General features: G+C 40.4%; 1 protein-coding gene and 1 long non-coding RNA gene across 3 annotated transcripts in view; one reads left to right on the plus strand and one right to left on the minus strand.

The window, feature by feature from the left end:
* Positions 1-22,205, plus strand: part of grm8a (glutamate receptor, metabotropic 8a) — a 460,233-nt gene that overhangs the window by 182,940 nt on the left and 255,088 nt on the right. For both annotated transcript variants that reach the window (XM_061914324.1, XM_061914323.1), the window contains exon 3: positions 21,281-21,497. In XM_061914324.1, coding sequence (XP_061770308.1) covers positions 21,281-21,497 — 217 coding nt within the window. The remainder of the gene's footprint in view (positions 1-21,280; positions 21,498-22,205) is intronic.
* LOC133561102 (uncharacterized) lies at positions 7,924-9,943 on the minus strand. The gene is made up of 3 exons (XR_009808579.1): positions 9,713-9,943; positions 9,529-9,585; positions 7,924-8,340 (listed from the first exon to the last, which is right to left on the minus strand). It is a non-coding gene; the product is annotated as an uncharacterized LOC133561102 (long non-coding RNA).

Raw genomic sequence — 22,205 nt, forward strand, 5'->3', positions numbered from 1 at the left:
TTTGGTGTTAGTCTATGGTCTCGGTTATCTTGTGGCCGATTATTTTGCCTTGGTTTTAGTCCACGGTCTGGGTTATCATGTGACCAAATATATGTATGTATATTTGTCACCACTCTGGAGCATTTCAATGTCCCGGTCGTCTTTGGCTGCAATAAGAAATGACTTATTTATTCATTTTTTATTTTATTTTTTACTTTGATTTTTTAAATTTTAATTTGTGACATTTTTTTTTTTCGTTTTTCCTATTCGTGACATTTGCGTCTGCCGTCGCACACCAAGACACGAGACAGACGCAGTGGCGTCGCACATGGATGAGACACACACACACACACACACACACACACACACACACACACACACACACACGCACACACACACACCTTGAGATGAAGCGTCAAGTCCCAATGCAGTGCCGTCATGTCAGGAAGTACTTTAGTGTGGCGGCAGGAAGAAAGAAAAGCGCGAGGAGACGCCGCAGGGGGCAGACTTGGATGGCGACTTGTATTCCTCACTTGGGACTTGGACGACGTGACGAGTCGATCACGTAAATCAGGGGTGTCCAAACTTTTCCACTGAGGGCCGCACACTGAAAAATCAAAGCAAGCGGGGGCCGTTTTGATATTTTTTGGATTTTAAAAAACAATACAATAAATGTGTAAAAAACATACATTTAGGCCTCCACTCAGTCCACATAGGATTCTGGTCCAAAAAATATAAAAAATGTGTCATTATTCAGTATTATTATTCAAGTTTTAAATCTCTAGAACAGGGGTCATCAACCCGGTGCCCGCGGGCACCAGGTCGCCCGTAAGGACCAGATGAATCGCCCGCTGGCCTGTTCTAAAAATAGCTCAAATAGCAGCACTTACCAGTGAGATGCCTCTATTTTTAAAATTGTATTTATTTACTAGCAAGCTGGTCTCGCTTTGCTCGACATTTTTAATTCTAAGAGGGACAAAACTCATAGAATTTCAAAATCCAAGAAAATATTTTAAAGACTTGGTTTTCACTCGTTTAAATAAATTCAATTATTTTTTTACTTTGCTTCTTATAACTTTCAGAAAGACAATTTTAGAGAAGAATACAACCTTACAAATGATTTAAGGATTTTTAAAAACATATACCTTTTTACCTTTTAAATTCCTTCCTCTTCTTTCCTGACAATTTAAATCAACGTTCAAGTAAATTTAGTTTTTTTATTGTAAAGAATAATAAATAATTTTTGATGTAATTCTTCCTTTTGCTTCTGTTTTTTTGACAAAAAATATTTGTGAAATATTTCTTCAAACTTATTATGATTAAAATAAAATAAATGATTCTGGAAAATCTAGAAAATCTTTAGAAACAAATCTAAATGTTATTTCAAAGTCTTTTGAATTTCTTTTAAAATTTTTGTTCTGGAAGATCTAGAAGAAATAATGATTAGTCTTTGTTAGAAATATAGCTTGGTCCAATTTGTTATATATTCTAACAAAGTGCAGATTGGATTTTAACCTATTTAAAACATGTCATCAGAATTCAAAAATTAATCTCAATCAGGAAAAATGACTAATGATGTTCTATAAATTATTTTAAAAAAAATTTCAAAACGATTCGAATTAGCTAGTTTTTATCTTCTTTTTTTCGGGTGAATCTTGAATTTTAAAGAGGCAAAATTGAAATTAAACTGTTTCAAAATTTAATTTTTTTCCTATTTTCTCCTCTGCTAAACCGTCCAATTAAGTGTTTTTTTTTCATCATTTATTCCATACAAAAAACCTTCCAGAAAAGGAAAAAAAATGTACGACGGAATGACAGACAGAAATACCTATTTTTTAATATATATGGGGATAGGTTGATTGGCAACACTAAATTGGCCCTAGTGTGTGAATGTGAGTGTGAATGTTGTCTGTCTATCTGTGTTGGCCCTGCGATAAGGTGGCGACTTGTCCAGGGTGTACCCTGCCTTCCGCCCGATTGTAGCTGAGATAGGCGCCAGTGCCCCCCGCGACCCCGAAAGGGAATAAGCGGTAGAAAATGGATGGATGGATATATATATGTATATTTATTAAAGGTAAATTGAGCAAATTGGCTATTTCTGGCAATTAATTGAAGTGTGTATCAAACTGGTAGCCCTTGGCATTAATCAGTACCCAAGAAGTAGCTCTTGGTTTCAAAAAGGTTGGTGACCCCTGCACTGGATCAACATTAGGTCATTCTGTCAATATAACATTTTTAAAGATTTAAGTTGTATGCTCTTTTTGTCAAAAAAAACAAAATTTTTTTATGGAAAAATATGCAATATTTTCGCCCAATAAAATGTTCAAGTGGAATATTTGAGATTATATTAGAATTGGAGCCTTTAAAAGGTCAATTACTCATAACACCATTGATTTTATTTGTTATATTTTTGAGCAATGACATTTAAAAACAAATCACATTAAAATGATTGGGATCAAAAAGGGTCGTACTCATTGAAGTGTTTAAAAACATTAATTATATATATTTTTTTACTGTTTACTTTTAACACAATAATCTCGAGATCACCTTCAGATCTATCCGTCAATTATAAGATGTATTGTTTAAATATGGCAAACACAAAACATGCAAAATTTCCCCCCCCAAAATATCTCAAAGTGGAATATTTAATGTGATTTTTTTGGAGCCTTGAATAAGTCAATAATTCATAATAAATAGATTTTGATTCTTTTTTTCTTTTTTAAAAAAAGAAACAGTCTGAACGGCAGCTTTGTGTTATTCGGGTAAACATTACAACATTTTATTGTTACATTCCACTTGTATGCTCTTTCATTACACTTTTTTTGTTTTTCAATCTTTTTTTTTAAACTGGGCCGTGGGGCCGTTAAAAAATGACCCCCGGGCCGCACATTGGACACCCCTGACGTAAATAAACAACGGGATTAAGTGGTAAACAAAACGGCGGACAAATGGACGAAGAACACCTCCGACACGATTGACAAACCCGTGTTTGTTCCCTTCTAAAAAAGGCACAAATTGTGAAGAAAAAAAATAATCACCTAGCTGCAGTCACCCACACTCCAAGCCACCAGGGGGCAGCATGCAGAAAAGTGACATGACATACTTACTTGTCCATGTCCTCAATTCAACCTACTTTGGTTAAAAGAAAATATTTTTGTTGATTATCAACAATAGCACTCAGAAGTCATAGCATTTAGCATTTGTGTTATCGACACTGTTAGAAAACTCATTTTATAAATCCTGAAAATTTGTCGCTTGTCCGCCTTTGTAGTCCGTGTGGATACCGTAGTCGATAAGTTCAAGTTAAAGTACCAATTGTTGTCACAAACACACGAGGTGTGGCGAAATATGTCCTCCACATTTGACCTATCACCTTTCAATCATTCTATCAATGTTTACTTATATAGCCCTAGATCACGAGTGTCTCAAAGGGCTGCACAAGCCACAACTACATCCTCGGTTCAGAACGCACATCAGGGCAAGGAAAAACTCACAACCCAGTGGGATGACAATGAGAAACCTTGGAGTGAGAGTCCAGTCCATAGTGGATCTAACATAATAGTGAGAGTCCAGTCCATAGTGGATCTAACATAATAGTGAGAGTCCAGTCCATAGTGGATCTAACATAATAGTGAGAGTCCAGTCCATAGTGGATCCAACATAATAGTGAGAGTCCAGTCCATAGTGGATCCAACATAATAGTGAGAGTCCAGTCCATAGTGGATCTAACATAATAGTGAGAGTCCAGTCCATAGTGGATCTAACATAATAGTGAGAGTCCAGTCCATAGTGGATCTAACATAATAGTGAGAGTCCAGTCCATAGTGGATCTAACATAATAGTGAGAGTCCAGTCCATAGTGGATCAAACATAATAGTGAGAGTCCAGTCCATAGTGGATCTAACATAATAGTGAGAGTCCAGTCCATAGTGGATCCAACATAATAGTGAGAGTCCAGTCCATAGTGGATCTAACATAATAGTGAGAGTCCAGTCCATAGTGGATCTAACATAATAGTGAGAGTCCAGTCCATAGTGGATCTAACATAATAGTGAGAGTCCAGTCCATAGTGGATCTAACATAATAGTGAGAGTCCAGTCCATAGTGGATCCAACATAATAGTGAGAGTCCAGTCCATAGTGGATCCAACATAATAGTGAGAGTCCAGTCCATAGTGGATCTAACATAATAGTGAGAGTCCAGTCCATAGTGGATCCAACATAATAGTGAGAGTCCAGTCCATAGTGGATCTAACATAATAGTGAGAGTCCAGTCCATAGTGGATCTAACATAATAGTGTGAGAGTCCAGTCCATAGTGGATCTAACATAATAGTGAGAGTCCAGTCCATAGTGGATCTAACATAATAGTGAGAGTCCAGTCCATAGTGGATCTAACATAATAGTGAGAGTCCAGTCCATAGTGGATCTAACATAATAGTGAGAGTCCAGTCCATAGTGGATCCAACATAATAGTGAGAGTCCAGTCCATAGTGGATCTAACATAATAGTGAGAGTCCAGTCCATAGTGGATCTAACATAATAGTGAGAGTCCAGTCCATAGTGGATCTAACATAATAGTGTGAGAGTCCAGTCCATAGTGGATCTAACATAATAGTGACAGTCCAGTCCATAGTGGATCTAACATAATAGTGACAGTCCAGTCCATAGTGGATCTAACATAATAGTGTGAGAGTCCAGTCCATAGTGGATCTAACATAATAGTGAGAGTCCAGTCCATAGTGGATCTAACATAATAGTGAGAGTCCAGTCCATAGTGGATCTAACATAATAGTGAGAGTCCAGTCCATAGTGGATCCAACATAATAGTGAGAGTCCAGTCCATAGTGGATCTAACATAATAGTGACAGTCCAGTCCATAGTGGATCTAACATAATAGTGTGAGAGTCCAGTCCATAGTGGATCTAACATAATAGTGAGAGTCCAGTCCATAGTGGATCTAACATAATAGTGAGAGTCCAGTCCATAGTGGATCTAACATAATAGTGTGAGAGTCCAGTCCATAGTGGATCTAACATAATAGTGTGAGAGTCCAGTCCATAGTGGGGCCAGCAGGAGACCATCCCGAGCAGAGACAGGTCAGCAGGACAGAGACGTCCCCAACCGATGCACAGACGAGCACCTTGATCACCTACTGGGAGGTGAGGGCAGCAGTGAGCAGCAGTGTTGGCCACGCCCTTCAATCATTTTTGGTGATTTAACGCCCAATTCCAATCCTTGATGCTGAATGCCAAGCAGGCACTTAATGTCTCCCATTTGTTTGTAGTCTTCGGCATGACTCGGCCGGGGGTTTGAATTCCGGCCGGACACTCTAACCACTAGTCCACTGAGTTGGTGGTCATATATCACAATGCACGTGATCCAAGTGCTGGAACTCAAGACGTCCTCGGCCGCCGCCAGCATGCTCCTCGTCTTCGGTGGTGAGTTAATGTCGGCGACGCACGGCCGGGGTCAATTTGCATCGAAGAGGAAGCTGTTATTAAAGTCGGCGCTTATCTGGAAACAATTTACAGCCGAGCGCGGGAGAAAAGGTCAGCAGGCGGGATGAGGGACAGGGATGATGGTGATGATGATGATGCATATTGTACATCTTCAGCACCACTCTTTTCATTTGTTTATTTTCTGCAAAAGAAAAATGCAAGGCTGTCACATCTTAATGTTTCCTTTAAAATGTCAGCAATGACAGTCACAGGCGGACATTTTCAAGGGAAGACTTTGTGTTCCTCTTTTTTTTTTTCCCCTCCCATGACCGCTCATTATGCAAATGTACATCATTGCCGGCAGGGACATCTTCCTCTTTAAAATCTTTCACGCTGCGTGACTTTAATGACGTAGTACCTCCTTTTTTGTTTTTTCTTGTTCCAAAATGTCAGACGTTGACGACGGTAGGGAGTAGGGATTCATACTGCCTCGATCCTGGGTGGGTCACCCTCTCGATGCGGTCTGCTGAAAATGATGGAAAGCGCCACTCTCCATAGTAGCTGACACTGTGGTCAAAGTTGGAATTGTCACAATACACCCCTTTAGATTTGTAACTGTGACAGTCGCTTGCTGTCGCCGTGTGGGTTGCGTGGACCACCCAGGAAGGACATCGCTTTTCAGCACAGGTTTGACTCTTTATTTTTCAATAAAGTTTTTTCGGCAGCTCAGATCGCTCTTTCAGCTCCTCTTTGCTGCTCGCTCCTGGGTCGTCGTCTCTTGTGTGCTGTTCTCTGTCACTCTTTGATCACTCCTGCGCTGTAACTGCCTCGGACACTCCTCCTTCTCCCTTTTTATACTCTGCGAGGAGATACGTAGATTGTGAGCGGGTGTGTGAGCCATGCACCTGATATGGATTGCAGCGGCGTTGCTCCCGGCACGCCCTGCCTCTGCGTTCCGCCGCATACTTCGCCTCCTTGCCGCCATCTTGAGCAGGGCTACAGCGTGCCCCGCCCCGCTGTCGGCCCGTCGGCTCTGCTTCTCCACAGTAACACTGTACCGCCATCTGGCAGCTGAAGTGGGTAGTGTGCCGTTTCATGTGTCAGGTCAACCGGGTTCCTATGAATCACTTTCCCAATGTATTTTCCCCCCGCGGAGAAATATTTCAAAATAAATTATTCTGTTAATGACACCCACAAATATAAACACCCTTTTAGATATTTAACACTGTACCGCCATATGGCGGCTAAAGTGGATAGTGTCCCGTTTCATGTGTCAGGTAAACCGAGACCCTATGAATTGCCTTCCCAATGAGAAGTAATCTAAAACCAATTATTCTGTTCATGACACCCACAAATATAAACACAAAACACCTTTTTAGATATTCAACACTGTACCGCCATATAGCCGCTAAAGTGGATAGTGTCTCGTTTCATGTGTCAGGTAAACTAGGCCCGATGAATCACTTTCCCAATGTATTTTCCTCCAATGAGAAATAATCCAAAAACAATTATTCTGTTCACGACACCCACAAATATAAACACAAATAGCCTTTTTAGATATTTAACACTGTACTGCCGTCAGGTTGCTAAAGTGGATAGTGTCTCGTTTCATGTGTCAGGTAAACCTCGACAAGTATGTCCCTGTGAATACCCTCAAAATGCATTTCCCCATTGAGAAATAATCCAAATCCAATTATTCTACTCATGTCACCTGAAAACAAAAACACCAAATGATTCCCGGGCGCGGCCACCGCTGCTGCCCACTGCTCCCCTCACCAACACGTGTTAACACACATTAACAGTGTAATAACAGTGTAAATACACTAATACACGTTATAAAAGTGCCTTAACAGTGCAATTACACTGTTATGACACTCCTGTAACACATATTAACGTGTTTTAAGGTGTATTAACATGTATTAACAGTGTATATACACTGTTATGTGTATTAATGTGTATTTGCACTGTTATTACACTGTTGTTAAACGTTAATGTGTATTTGCACTGTTATTACACTGTGTTAGTGTGTGTTAAAACCGTGTAAAACCAGTGCAAATACACATCAATACACATTCTAACAGTGGCGTAATTACACTGCTAATAAACGCAAATGTGTATTTGCCCTGCTATTACACTGTGTTAACACAGTGTGATAGCAGCGCAAATACACGTTTTAACAGGGATTTAAAAGTCTTATTACATTGTTAGTAGACTGTTGTTACATGTTAATGCACGTAACAGTGTATTAACATGTCATTACACGTTTACAGTGTAGCAATGTAATGACGTCATGTAATAAAATATAACAATGTAATAATGAAATAATGATGTAATTAGACTACATTGTTACTACAGATAACGGCATCAGCCAATATTTAGGGGTATGGTATCAGAAGCGGGGGCAGATCGGGACACTTCTACCTTGTTGCATGAGTTGCACGACAAACGAAACTCGGCGCAAAATAAATGAAGAACATACTCCGTAGAAAAAGAAGGAGTCACATCAATCAATCAATGTTTACTTATATAGCCCTAAATCACTAGTGTCTCAAAGGGCTGCACAAACCACCACGACATCCTCGGTAGGCCCACATAAGGGCAAGGAAAACTCACACCCAGTGGGACATCGGTGACAATAATGACCCAGTGGGACGTCGGTGACAATGATGACTATGAGAACCTTAGGAGGAAAGCAATGGATGTCGAGCGGGTCTAACATGATACTGTGAAAGTTCAATCCACAATGGATCCAACACAGTCGCGAGAGTCCAGTCCAAAGCGGATCCAACACAGCAGCGAGAGTCCCGTTCACAGCGGAGCCAGCAGGAAACCATCCCAAGCGGAGGCGGATCAGCAGCGCAGAGATGTCCCCAGCCGATACACAGGCAAGCAGTACATGGCCACCGGATCGGACCGGACCCCCTCCACAAGGGAGAGTGGGACATAGAAGAAAAAGAAAAGAAAACATGAAGGTTGTAAGAGTGCACGTCGTGTCTGACACAGCTGGTGTATTCTTAATCCATAGCCCCTGACAAAAAATACCCGCCTGTATCGCAGCAAGTATCCTTTTTAGTTTTAGTGTGGACTTTGTGTTGTTTTTGTCCACGCCCTTCTTTCCATGACCTCTTTTTACCGCCCCGCTCTTCCTTTTCACGGCTTTTTTTTTCTTCCCCCCCCCACGATATTTATGACCCTCCTCATTCTGTCCGTGGTCATCTTTCCCCTCACGTCCGCCTCATTCTCTTCCTTCTTTTGGGCTCCCATTAAAAGTTTTCTCTCCTCTCCGTGTCGTTTGTTTGTCTGTGGAGTTGTTCCTCATTTCGACCCCTGCTGTTGTGTGCCTTTTTCTTTTGCTTTTTTGGTCTCACGCTGTGAATACACTCTGCCGCCTGTCTAGTGATGCTGCTTGCCGGTGTGTGGTGGAAAGGACAACTGAGCCGGTAGTAACTCTCACTGTATTGTTTTCTGATTGATCGTACAGAATAGCAAGTATTTACGTGATACAGTCAGTGGAACCTCCATTTATGAACATAATAGGTCCTTCGACATAGTTTGCCAACCGGAAGGTTTGCATAGTGAAGCAGGGTTCCACATATGAGTCCATGTAAACATGAATAACTGGTTCTGGCCTCCACAAAAGTCCTTATTTTAGTAAAAAAAAACTGCATACTTTGAAGACACTGATATATATATATATATATATATATATATATATATATATATATATATATATATATATATATTGTGTATGTATATATATATTGTATATGTGTGTATGTATGTATGTATGTATGTATGTATATGTATGTATATGTATGTATATATATGTATATGTATGTATATGTAGTGAGTCTTATTCTGCGTTGTATAGTTTTTTAAGTAAGAGACACTCCACCATTCCGTCGTTTCATCATTTATTGGCCACTTTTGTTGGAAACATGAAACACATACACATGTCTCTACTTTTCTGGCGGAGTGATACCTCGTTAGCTAAAGTCCGATAGAAGAGGAAATAAACATCATTCATTCATACAAAAATAATAATTTAAATTACATTAACAAAAACGTTTTTATCACAAAAAAATAATAATAATACACAAATCCACATACCTGTTTTGGAAACATGAAGCACATACACTGGTCTCTACTTTTCTGGCGGAGTGATACCTCATCAGCAAAAGTCCGATAGAAGAGGAAATAAACAACATTCATTCATACAAAAATAATAATTTAAATTACATTAACAAAAACGTTTTTATCACAAAAAAAAATAATAATACAGAAATCCACATACCTGTTTTGGAAACATGAAACACATACACAGGTCTCTACTTTTCTGGCGGAGTGATACCTGCGTAAATACCATGTGTAATTATGACCAAACATTTCTAACATTCGACGCTCTAATCCTTACTTAACAAAATCGTGCATAAAAAAATACTTAAAACAACACATCACGTATACCTACAACATTAATGTTTTAACTTTTAAAGTATTATGCAAGTTTAGAAATAATATTTACACAAGAAACACAAAGCAATGAAGAACTATTACCTCATCAGCAAAAGTCCGATAGAAGAGGAAGTAAATTATACGAAAAAAACGCAGAGTCACTTCCTGCACCGGACATCCGGTTCTTCAAAATAAAACCAATACTTCAAAATAAAACATAACACCCTGTCTCGTTCATAATATAGCGCAACAACATCACACTATTACATATATATATATGTATATATATAAAAAAGTAAGTACTGTTTAAGAAACTTGTCTATAATGTACACAATATTGTTGATCCATAATGAAGGCGCACAATATGTGCGTGTGTTTAATACGAAGCGAGCCCATGCCTGTGTGCAATTCAGTGGGGTTAATTAGCTCCAGACCAAAGCAATCAATCACGCTCATGCTCACATAATGTTCAGGACAGCCCCATTATAGCACGGCAACACATAGAGCGTGCATGGGCATTAGGACTACAACTTGTTATTGATATTATTCATCATAATAACGGCCTGGGTAAGGTCACATGCTTCCCATCCTGACAAGTGATATTCCTTTTTTCAAAAGGCCGTTTCCTCCATTTCGCCACAACTTTGAAACATGCCTTTTAAAAAAGGTCACTTTACTCGGAAAGTACTGTTTCCTGACATTTCTCACCATCAAGATGTGCAAAAAAAAAAAAAAAAAACATGCATGGTTTATGATCGGCAACATTTTGGCGAACTAACGTGAATTGCCGCCAGGTATATAGTATGCACCTGCCTAAAATTACTGCCGGGTCAAACTGGTTTCGCAAAATAATTAGCGCATGCTTAGTATTACTGCGGCTCAGGATTAACTTCAGGTCAAACTCGTTTCGCTAAATATTATTTTTATTAGCACATGTCTAGAATTTCCACTGGGTCAAACTCGTCACGTCACGAGTGACACTTCACCTGTCATCATTTTCAAAATGGAGGGGGCTGATTTCAATCATTTGAAATCGCATAAAGGGAAGAAAATTAAGAGCTATTCAGTAGGATTTAAGGTCCAAGCTATTGAATATGCTAAAAACAACAGTAAGCAGCTATGTTTTATTAATATACCGTAGCTGCGTCTGTCAAATATGAGTCATTAAATGACTCCCGCCTCCTGGTGGTAGAGGGCGCTAGTGATCCTTCTTGCGACTACTCGGCTGCAGAAGAAGTGAAACAAAAGCAGCAAGAGTTAATTTTTTCCTCTCGCTTGCACTTTTAACATAGAGGATTACATATCTAAAATAAAACAGTTTTCTAAACTGGACTTTCAATGGAAGCAGGAGGTAATAAAGGAAGATCTCCATCGAGACATAGACTTTTAAAACTGAAGAAAGATAAGGAAGACTTCTATAAACAAGTTATCGATGCTTTTGATCAGAAGGAGCTGCGCATGGACTTCATTTATAAGTAAAGGTAAGACCATAATAACGTTTTTTTTAATTAAATGTGCTTTTCATGATGGTATCCTTACATCACACTCAAATTTATAAGCGGAGGGCTAAATTTACCGCATGCCTTTGGTAAACGCCGGAGTGAGAAGAGGTTTTAAATTAATTACCGCCCCGGCGGCAATTCAAGGAAATACGGTACTAGCTGCATTTTTATCCCCAAACCCAACAAGAAAATAGTTTTCAAGCCTAGAATTTGGTTTGACGCCATCACTTTGACATTATTCAAGATGTGCGCTAATTGAAACCCTCTTTTAAAGCGGCGATCATCCCTTTTCTCTCTTTATCGCGCACACACTCCTCCCTACACACACATTCATTAGAGCAAATAGAATTACGGGAGGATTGGAGGCATAATCTCCCTTCGCCGGCGGTGTGGGCGAACAGAGCCATTCATTTCCTCGGCTCCAACTCCAAAAGGGGCGAAAAAGCAGCTGCGTCTTCCAACTCATAGCAAATTGACAATGTCCTTCTAGGTTCAATTTGTAGAGGATCCAAGATGGAGAATTCAGGTGTAACTCCTACAAAAAAAAGCATCGTAACTACAAAACTCCTGGTTGGAAATCAATCAATTATTTTAGCAAGACGATGCCAAGCCACGTGTACAAAACCCAAAACCAGTGAAGTTGTCACGTTGTGTAAATGGTAAATAAAAACAGATTACAATGATTTGCAAATCCGTTTCAACTTATATTCAAGTGACTAGACTGCAAAGACAAGATACTCAACGTTCAAACTGATCAACTTTATTTTTTTTTTTTGCAAATAAACATTAACTTGGAATGTAATGGCAGCAAAACATTGCAAAAAAAGTTTGTCACGGGGCATTTTTACCACTGTGTTACATGGCCTTTCCTTTTAACAACACTCAGTAAACGTTTGGGAACTGAGGAGACACATTTTTGAAGATTTCAGGTGGACTTATTTCCAATTCTTGCTTGATGTACAGCTTAAAGGCCTACTGAAATAAGATGTTCTTATTTAAACGGGGATAGCAGCTCCATTCTATGTGTCATACTTCATCTTTTGGCGATATTGCTATATTTTTGCTGGAAGGATTTAGTAGAGAACATCCACGATAAAGTTTGCAACTTTCGGTTCCCGCTCAGAAAAGGGTGGAGTGCCATCTCCGAGTTGGGGAGGAGACCCTGCCCCAAGTGGAGGAGTTCATGTACCTAGGAGTCTTGTTCACGAGTGAGGGAAGGGTGGATGGTGAGATCGACAGGCGGATCGGTGCGGCGTCTTCAGTAATGCGGACGTTGTACCGATCCGTTGTGGTGAAGAAGGAGCTGAGCCGGAAGGCAAAGCTCTCAATTTACCGGTCGAACTACGTTCCCATCCTCACCTATGGTCATGAGCTTTGGGTCATGACTGAATGGATAAGATCACGGGTACAAGCGGCCCAAATGAGTTTCCTCTGCCGGGTGGCGGGTCTCTCCCTTAGAGATAGGGTGAGAAGCTTTGCCATCCGGGAGGAGCTCAAAGTAAAGCCGCTGCTCCTTCACATGGAGAGGAGCCAGATGAGGTGGTTCGGGCATCTGGTCAGGATGCCACCCGAACGCCTCCCTAGGGAGGTGTTTAGGGCACGTCCAACCGGTAGGAGGCCACGGGGAAGACCCAGGACACGTTGGGAAGACTATGTCTCCCGGCTGGCCTGGGAACGCCTCGGGATCCCCCGGGAAGAGCTGGACGAAGTGGCTGGGGAGAGGGAAGTCTGGGGGGTTCCCTGCTTAGGCTGCTGCCCCCGCGACCCGACCTCGGATAAGCGGAAGAAGATGGATGGATGGATATATATATATACATATATATATATATATATATATACATATATATATATATATATATATATATATATATATATATATATATATATATATATATATATATGTATATATATATATATATATATATATATATATATATATATATATATGTATGTGTGTGTGTGTGTGTGTGTGTGTGCGTAAGTGTACACACACACACACACACACACACACACACACGTTAGGTCAGGAAATAACACAGATGATATTTCATCCCTACAAGCCTGTTTTGCAGGTTTCACTGCTCTTCAGGGGATTTTATAATAACAGTCTCCAGCACCCCCCACAACCCCGAAAGGGATAAGCGGTAGAAAATAGATGCATGTATAATAAAATCCTCTGAAGAGCAGAGTAACCCGCAAAACAGGGAATTTTATAATAAAATATATCATAAAATCCCCTGAACAGCAGGGAAACCTGCAAAGCAGGCTTGTAGGGATGAAATAGCCTCTGTGTCATTTCCTGACCTAAGGTATATTCCGTTGTACCCCGGTATTGAGCAATGTATAACGGATAAACCACAGTAACCTTGTTTAAATATATATATATATATATATATATATATATATATATATATATATATATATATATATATATATATATATATCCATATGATGTCACAGGAAAATGCATTTTTAAACAATATAATTTGCCTGGGCGGCTAGGAGACGACGAGAGTGACAAGCAGTATAAAATGGATTAGAAAGGACAGATTTAAGACAATTTAAAATACAGAAATAAAATTCAAATTCAAATATTTTAACTTGGGACTGACTTCCCGCGGGCCGGATTTTGGACGCTGGCGGGCCGTAGTTTGGAGACCCCTGCTTTAGTGTCTTTGTATTTTACCCCAAACTGAGATCCTTTTTGACATACATTTGTGTTTGTTTTCCAATGGCCTCCTAAATGAAGGTGTATCAGCGTCATCCATGTCCACAGTAATCGTTATGGACCCCAAAACCCCCAACAAAGCCACATTGTCTCTGTTTCTGAGGACAATAACAAAAGATGAAAGATGCGACTCAGCACAGGTTGCTCCTGCACACAAACGCCCCGTTCTTTTTAAATGGATGCGCATCTATTTGCACAGCGAGAGAAAAGACAAGGGAGGATGCGCTCATTAACATACATCAACACGCATTGTTTCACCAATTGTTTGATCTGAAGGTTATCATTTGAATAATGCATCGTTTAAAATGTGTGATACAGTCGCAGCCAAGAAGAGCGATATCAAAACTGGAATGGAGAAGCAACAATGTCTGACTTGTTGAAAAGATGCAGATTTAAGTATTGGGCTACACAGCTGCTCTATTTTGATATGAATATATGTTCGTAGATAGGAAAATGACTTTAATAAAGTAATTATTGCCACTTGTTACTCTCCCACAAAGTAATTTAATTACTCCTTAATGCATTTTAATCATTTTTGGTACTTTTTTGGTAAAACCTTCAAATATCAAGCATTATTACATACTTATTAAGTGTTAATTGTCAACATAGATAGTGTTCTGTGGCCCACTTACGAAGTTTTTAAGGAGATTTTTGTATTCACCGAATATTGTTTTCTTAGCTGGGATTTGTTCGTAGGAAAGAACAAAATCTACTCTTAGGGTAGCCTGTCTGTTCTTAAGTGTGACAAGTTCCCTTACTTCTGTTGTCTGATGTTAAATTAATATCATATATTATATAGCACTTTGGAAACGTTCTTGTTGTTTAAATTTGCTATATAAATAAAGTGGATTGGATTGATTGATTGGATTGATTGGATATATATATATATATATATATATATATATATATATATATATATGTGTGTGTGTACATATTTATATACATATTTGTTGATTTATATATATATATATATAATATATATATATGTATATAATGTGTGTATATGTGTGTATGTATGTATATGTACGTATAATATATGTATATATAGAGAGAGCAGTAGCAATATACATATGTATGTATAAATATGTGTGTGTGTGTAAGTATATATACAGTATGTATCTCTATCTCTCTCTCTCTCTCTCTCTCTATATATATATATATATATATATATATATATGTGTATATATATATATATATATAAATAAATAAATAAATAAATGGGTTGTACTTCTATAGCGCTTTTCTACCTTCTAGGTACTCAAAGCGCTTTGACACTACTTCCACATTTACCCATTCACACACACATTCACACACTGATGGAGGGAGCTGCCATGCAAGGCGCCAACCAGCACCCATCAGGAGCAAGGGTGAAGTGTCTTGCTCAGGACACAACGGACGTGACGAGGGTGGTACTAGGTGGGATTTGAACCAGGGCCCCTCGGGTTGCGCACGGCCACTCTCTCTCACTGCGCCACATATATATTTATATATATATATATATATATATATATATATGTGTATATATATATATATATATATATATATATGTATATATATATATATATATATATATGGGGGAGAGGGAGGGAGGGGACTGAGGCAGGGGAGCGGGAGAGGAAGAGGGAGATACACAAATAATCAAGTGATTAATCAAATAATTTAAGTGGGTTGGCAAAATGGACCAGACCCCTTAGTGCACAATCGCTTGTGGAATGAAAACAAGTAGGGCCCAATCAGTGAACCGTGAGGAACTCAGCTTACTCAAGTCTTGAATGAATAACAAGGAGATCAGAAATGCTAAAGCGTCTTTGGTTGTCATTGAAAACATGTGGGGACCAAGGGTTGAGCCTTGAGGAACACCACATGACATGGAAGCTAACATCAAACCCCTTTTTCGGATCTGTTACATCGCCTCATATTAGTGAAGATACTAATAATCAAACGATTAATCAGTTATTCAATGGGGGTTGGCAAAAATGCCACATAGTAGCTTATCATTATTTAAGTATAAAACACTTAATCAATGTAAACATATGGGGACCAAGGGTTGAACCTTGAGGGGCACCACATTACATGGAAGCTAACATCAAACCCTTTTGAAGGAGTGAATCGTAAACTAGTTACATTGCCTCGTATTACTGCAGATACACTTTGAAACATGCCTCATAATCAAGTAATTCATCATTTCATCTAGGGGGGTTGGCAAACTGGATCGAACCCTTTATGTCTGTGAAATAAAAACAGGTGTGAACCATCAGGAAGTCCACTTACTCGATCATACATAAGCCATAAGGCCACCTACTCAGGGCAGTGATGTATACACATTTAGCTGTAAAAATCTGCAGTACAGTATGTGTGCTTGGGTCCCTTTTGTCCCCCAGGAACACTAATACCAAAAGTCGCAATGTCCGATAGAGTTCTCAAAGTTGTATTTGTGCTTGGAGCATGCTACAAATAGACTGGAAGCCGACTGAATTTTTATCCTTTATTGCTTTTAAATCCAAACTGAGAGCATTTGAGGGAGCCTCAGTTATCTGTAATTGTTTTACTTGGTGTCCGTCCTGTCAGTTTAATGTGTAATGTGAATGTCAGTTTAATGTGTAATGTGTGTATCAGTTTAATGTGCAACTTGGACTCCCTTGAAAAAGAGGTTATTTAATCTCAATGGGATTTATTTTTCTCTGGTTAAATAAACGTTAATTAAAAGTTAATTAAGAAAATAGGACAAATATGGCCTTTAAAAAAAACGGAATGGAATTTTACAGTTTTTTTACTGAATGGAACACCCAGAATGTGCATGAAAATAAAGAAAGTGTGATTTAAAATATTAACTATGAACGATAAAACACTGAATATTAACAACGTATGAACCTCAGTTTTCTTCTACTTCTCAGACCGGTTCCTCCATAGTTGTGTATCTTTTAGAATCAAGCAAAAAAACAACACAAATGTAACACAATATGAATGCAAAGTGTAATAAACACATACAATGTGATATATTATCACTTTTTTTGCAGGAAATTTGTTGTAAAAATTAGCGTCCGCATCTGTTCCTGACACACGCCTTTAGGGCTGGCTGCTCTGGAAACAAACCCCGCCCACTCTGCTTTGTTCCTGGTCCGAGCTGCTGTGACGTAGATTACCGTAATAACTCCTAGAACACACAAAAGCGCAGATTTCGAGCATTTAAATGCTTTCTATAGTTCAAGGCTTACGGTCATTTAAAAACAGCACTGCACAGTTTTGATGCAAAAAGGTCCCAAAAAAATGTATGTAGAACATCCAACAGGCCAGATTGAAAATATATTTTGACTATAACAATCTACAAGGTTAATATAGCTGGCTTCGATTCCTCCCCCTTCATTTTTCTGCTTTCTTTTAGTTTAGTCTTCATTTGAATGGACAATGCACAGAAACATTAAGCTCAAAGACAGATATGTTCTGTACCAGATTAGGACTAAATAGCTCATTTCCATCTGCAGTCCCTGGCTACCTAAATTAAAGGGACACACAAATCATGGAATACAATTATGACAATAAAATCAAAACAAAGCTTGTAATAAGATCTAAAAAAAAGTCATAAAATGCCCTTTCATAGACACATACTTAATATACAATACAACCTCACAATGTACCACAAAAATGCTCTCATAGATAAATATAACACACATTAAGTTGATATGTCAAACATAGTGTCCACCTTATTGACCGCGTGAGCAGCTTTGATTGCTCCAAAGCCACTTTTTAACTTCAATTGTGAATGAAAAGTAATCTGTTGGAATTATTTTCAAGTGTGTTGTGAGGTCCTTCCATTCCTTTATGGCTTTTTATGTTTTATGATCCACTGCCCGGATCATATTCTGTTTGGGTTTTTGGGTCTCATGTGTTTTCTGCTAGTCTTGGACTCCTTTTGTTCCGGTTTATGCACCTGAGTGTTATGATCTGCTGAACGGATCATGATCTGTTTGGGTTTTTCTGGTCACTTGTGTTTTTCTGTTAGTGTTGAACTCCTTCAGTTCCTGTTTGTGCACTTCTCAGTTGGTTACCACAGATAGGTATTAGTTTCACCTGCCGCTTGTTCCGGAAGCACAGCTGTTTTGTAATCACTGTCATTATTTAAGCCTCCCTTCTCCCGTCAGTCTGGCTGGTTTCCTAGTTATTCTTCTTACAAGTAACAACGTTCTGTTTTCTGCTCGCTACCTGTTAGCTTCCACGCTAGGTTCTTTATTTTCTAGCTCTCATGCTAGCTCTTTTAGTTGTTTGCCTTAAGTTCTGTGAGCACGTTTTTATTTGTTCTGTCTGATTTAGAGTATTTATTGATAAATCATCTTTCCTACCGTCTGCTTTCCTGGGAGAACGAAATCCGCATCACCATGCGCCCGGGTCGTTACACTGAGTTTGTTAACATATTTACTTGTTATTTTCACCTGCCGCTTGTGTTCCCGACGCACACCTGTTTTGTCATCACTGTCATTATTTAAGCCTACCTTTGCCAGTCAGTCGGCCTTGGCTTATTTGTATTTGCATTCCACGACTGCCACGTAGGTTTGTCTCCGAGCCCCTGCTAGTTATCACAGTCTGTGCTAAGTGTTAGCCTTAGCTTCCGGTGCGCTCGGCACCTCTTCCAGTCGGTTTTGTTTTTGGTTTTGTACCAGTTTTGTGTTATTGTTCTATTAAATCATGTCTTTACCTGCTAGTCCTGTCCGGATACATCCGTTTGCATCTTGGGAGAACAAAACCCGCATCATCATGCGCCCCTCATGTGACAGAAAGAAGTAACCATGGTAACAAACTCAGCTGCATAAAACGGAACAAAAGGAGTCCAAGACTAACAGAAAACACACGTGACCCGAAAACCCAAACAGAATATGATCCGGGCAGCGGATCATAACAATATGATTGTGCGAAATATGTTCTACATCTGGGTACGCTACACCGCCCTCTGGTGGAGGCTCGTGTGTTTGTAGTTGTCACAGCAGATGTCAACTGGACAAGTGGTGGTAGCGGGGGTGTATACAGTAGCGTCCCGGAAGAGTTAGTGCTGCAAGGGGTTCTAGGTATTTGTTCTGTTGTGTTTAGTGGGCTAGTGGTTAGAGTGTCCGCCCTGAGATCGGTAGGTTGGGAGTTCAAACCCCGGCCGAGTCATACCAAAGACTATAAAAAATGGGACCTTGTGCGCTAATGTTGTTCAATTGTTGTTGTTGTTGTTTTTGGCTCTCTGTCTTGTCCCCACAATTTCCCCCTCTGTCTTCCTTTTGCTGGTGTCAGGTTCAAACACTGATGAATCTGTTAAACAGACAAGAAGCAAGGAATCATGCAGAGACAGAGTTAAATTCTGCTCAATGAGGAGAGACGTGTTGGGCTCTACACTTAGTTACGGTTCCAACCTATGGGAGGGGTTTGAGGTGTGGGCGGGGTTTGGTGGTAGCGGGGGTGTATATGGTAGCGTCCCGGAAGAGTTAGTGCTGCAAGGGGGTGTAGGTATTTGTTCTGTTGTGTTTATCTTGTGTGAGGGTGCAGATGTTAGTATTAGCTCTGGATTTGCCAGAGTTATCCAAGTAACGTTGGAGTGATCAAAGGAACCATAACTGATTTAATGAGCCATTCGCAGTTTCACTGTCAAACTTGTTTGTACTTGATTGGTTTTACCCTTTAAAATCGTTTTTAATCATTTTTATTTTTAATCTTTATATTGTTTTTATTTTTGGTTCGGGCATCTGGTCAGGATGCCACCCGAACGCCTCCCTAGGGAGGATTTTCGGGCACATCCAACCGGCAGCAGGCCACGGGGAAGACCCAGGACACGTTGGGAAGACTATGTCTCCCGGCTGGCCTAGGAACGCCTCGGGATCCCCCGGGAAGAGCTGGACGAAGTGAAATGTGTTTGGCATTCTTGTTTGGTGTGGGTTCACAGTGTGGCGCATATTTGTAACCGTGTTAAAGTTGTTTATACGCCCACGTTCAGTGTGACCTGTATGGCTGTTGACCAAGTATGCTTGCATTCACCTATGTGTGTGTAGAAGTCGCATATATTGTTATATTATGCTGTTTGTTTGGAGGAAAAGCAGGTGTGACGACAGGTTGTAGAGGACCCTAAATACAGTGCCATTAAGGCACGCCCCCAATATTGTTGTCTGGGTGGAAATCGGGAGAAATTCGGGAGAATGGTTATCCCGGGAGATTTTCGGGTGGGGCACTTAAATTCGGGAGTCTCCCGGGAAAACCGGGAGGGTTGGCAAGTATGGCTCTGAGGTACAGTCCCATGTTCTCCTCTATTTATTTGGGAGGTCCCTGGTTATATCACTGAGGCTACCTCTAACGGAGTGGGGTCATTTCAGCACCCCCAGGTAGACACGATATATGAACATTCAGAAATGGAAATGTGCCGACACTCGTGATATCACCCTGTCTCTGCTTCGTCTGCGTCGCGGTACTCGATGTTCGGCCTCGGCGGTCAGCGGGCCGGGTCCGGACACAAACACTGACACGAGACGACTCGCAACCCAAGATTGCTAGTCGTCCCTTTGTACGGCTGGAAAAGTACAACTTCAGCACAATTGATAATAACTATAGCAACGGCCTTTAAGCATAAGAGTTGTGTGATAATACATACGTAATTATTCTAACAGTTGGACAGGACAAAAAAATAAAAAATCATAAGATTTTGCAGATGTCTGATCTAAAGTGGAGTCCCTCAAGAGTCGCTGCTCGGTCCTCACACGTTTATGTCGACAAAGCTTTGCTTAACCGTCAACCCTGCAAGAAAACCCGACGTGTCATTTCTCCAAACAAAACATTTTCCGGACATTTGCATGCTTCCGATTTTCACCGAGGAGCGACGCCACGGCGCCTAACCTTTAAAAAAAAAAAAAAAAGAAAAAAGGCAGCTGAAAGGCGGCAGCTGTGTGACACTTGAAGGGAGCGGAGACCTAATGGATGTCTTTAATTGCCGGGTGTCTGTCCCGCGTTCTTCAGACGGGTGTGTGACTGACAGCTGGCACTGACATGTACCTTTTCCTCGGGATTGGTACCCAAGTCTAACTTTCATCCAATGACTCTTAATGAGTGTGTGTGTGTGTGTGTGTGTGTTGCCTCCATCAGAGGTGATATCAATCCGCCTGTCTGTCCTTCAGCAGCCTTTAATGACGTCTCCCCCCCCCCCCCTCTCTCTCCCCGCCAGATCCCGCAGATCAGCTACGCCTCCACGGCGCCCGAGCTGAGCGACAACACCCGCTACGACTTCTTCTCCCGCGTGGTGCCGCCGGACTCCTACCAGGCGCAGGCCATGATGGACATCGTCACGGCCATGGAGTGGAACTACGTGTCCACGCTGGCCTCCGAGGGCAACTACGGCGAGAGCGGCGTGGAGGCCTTCGTCCAGATCTCCCGGGAAACCGGTAGGCGGCCTGGGATTTTTTGGTTTCATACTGTGGCAAAAACCTGCACCGTCGCTTATTTGGCTTTAGATGGATTCTTTTAAGCCCCGGTTCTCACATAGTGTAGCTTTAATAGTCCCTTGTGACGCTTGCTTCACTTCCTTGATCATTGGTTTGTTAAGTTTCAATTGATTGACCACAACAACCGCCACTAGTGTAACTTGGTCATGCTATGAACTTACGCAACAGTGGTGTCCTGGCTGGTCCAACAACAGGGTCAAAAGGAACCATTTACGTACAAAAAAACCATAACTAGTGTTGTATTGATATATGTTGGACTTGCACATCAGTGGTGTCCTGGCTGGTCCAACAAAAGTGTTGTTGTGGGGTTGTTGTTGCAAAAAGAGAGATTCTTAAGCAGTTTTTACAACTTTAGAGCTGCTGTTTTAAGCCCCAGTTCTCACATAGTGTAGCTTTAAGAGTACCTTGTGATGCTTGCTTCATTTTCTTGATCATTGGTTTAAGTTTTAATTGATTGACCACAACAACCGCCACTAGTGTAACTTGGTCATGCGTTCAACTTACGCAACAGTGGTGTCCTGGCTGGTCCAACAACAGGGTCACAAACTACCATTTACGTACAAATAAAAACATAACTAGTGTTGTTTTGGTATATGTTAGACTTGCACATCAGTGGTGTCCTGGCTGGTCCAACAAAAGTTTTGTTGT

Source organism: Nerophis ophidion, linkage group LG10, assembly GCF_033978795.1.
Source record: "Nerophis ophidion isolate RoL-2023_Sa linkage group LG10, RoL_Noph_v1.0, whole genome shotgun sequence".
Classification (NCBI taxonomy): domain Eukaryota; kingdom Metazoa; phylum Chordata; class Actinopteri; order Syngnathiformes; family Syngnathidae; genus Nerophis; species Nerophis ophidion.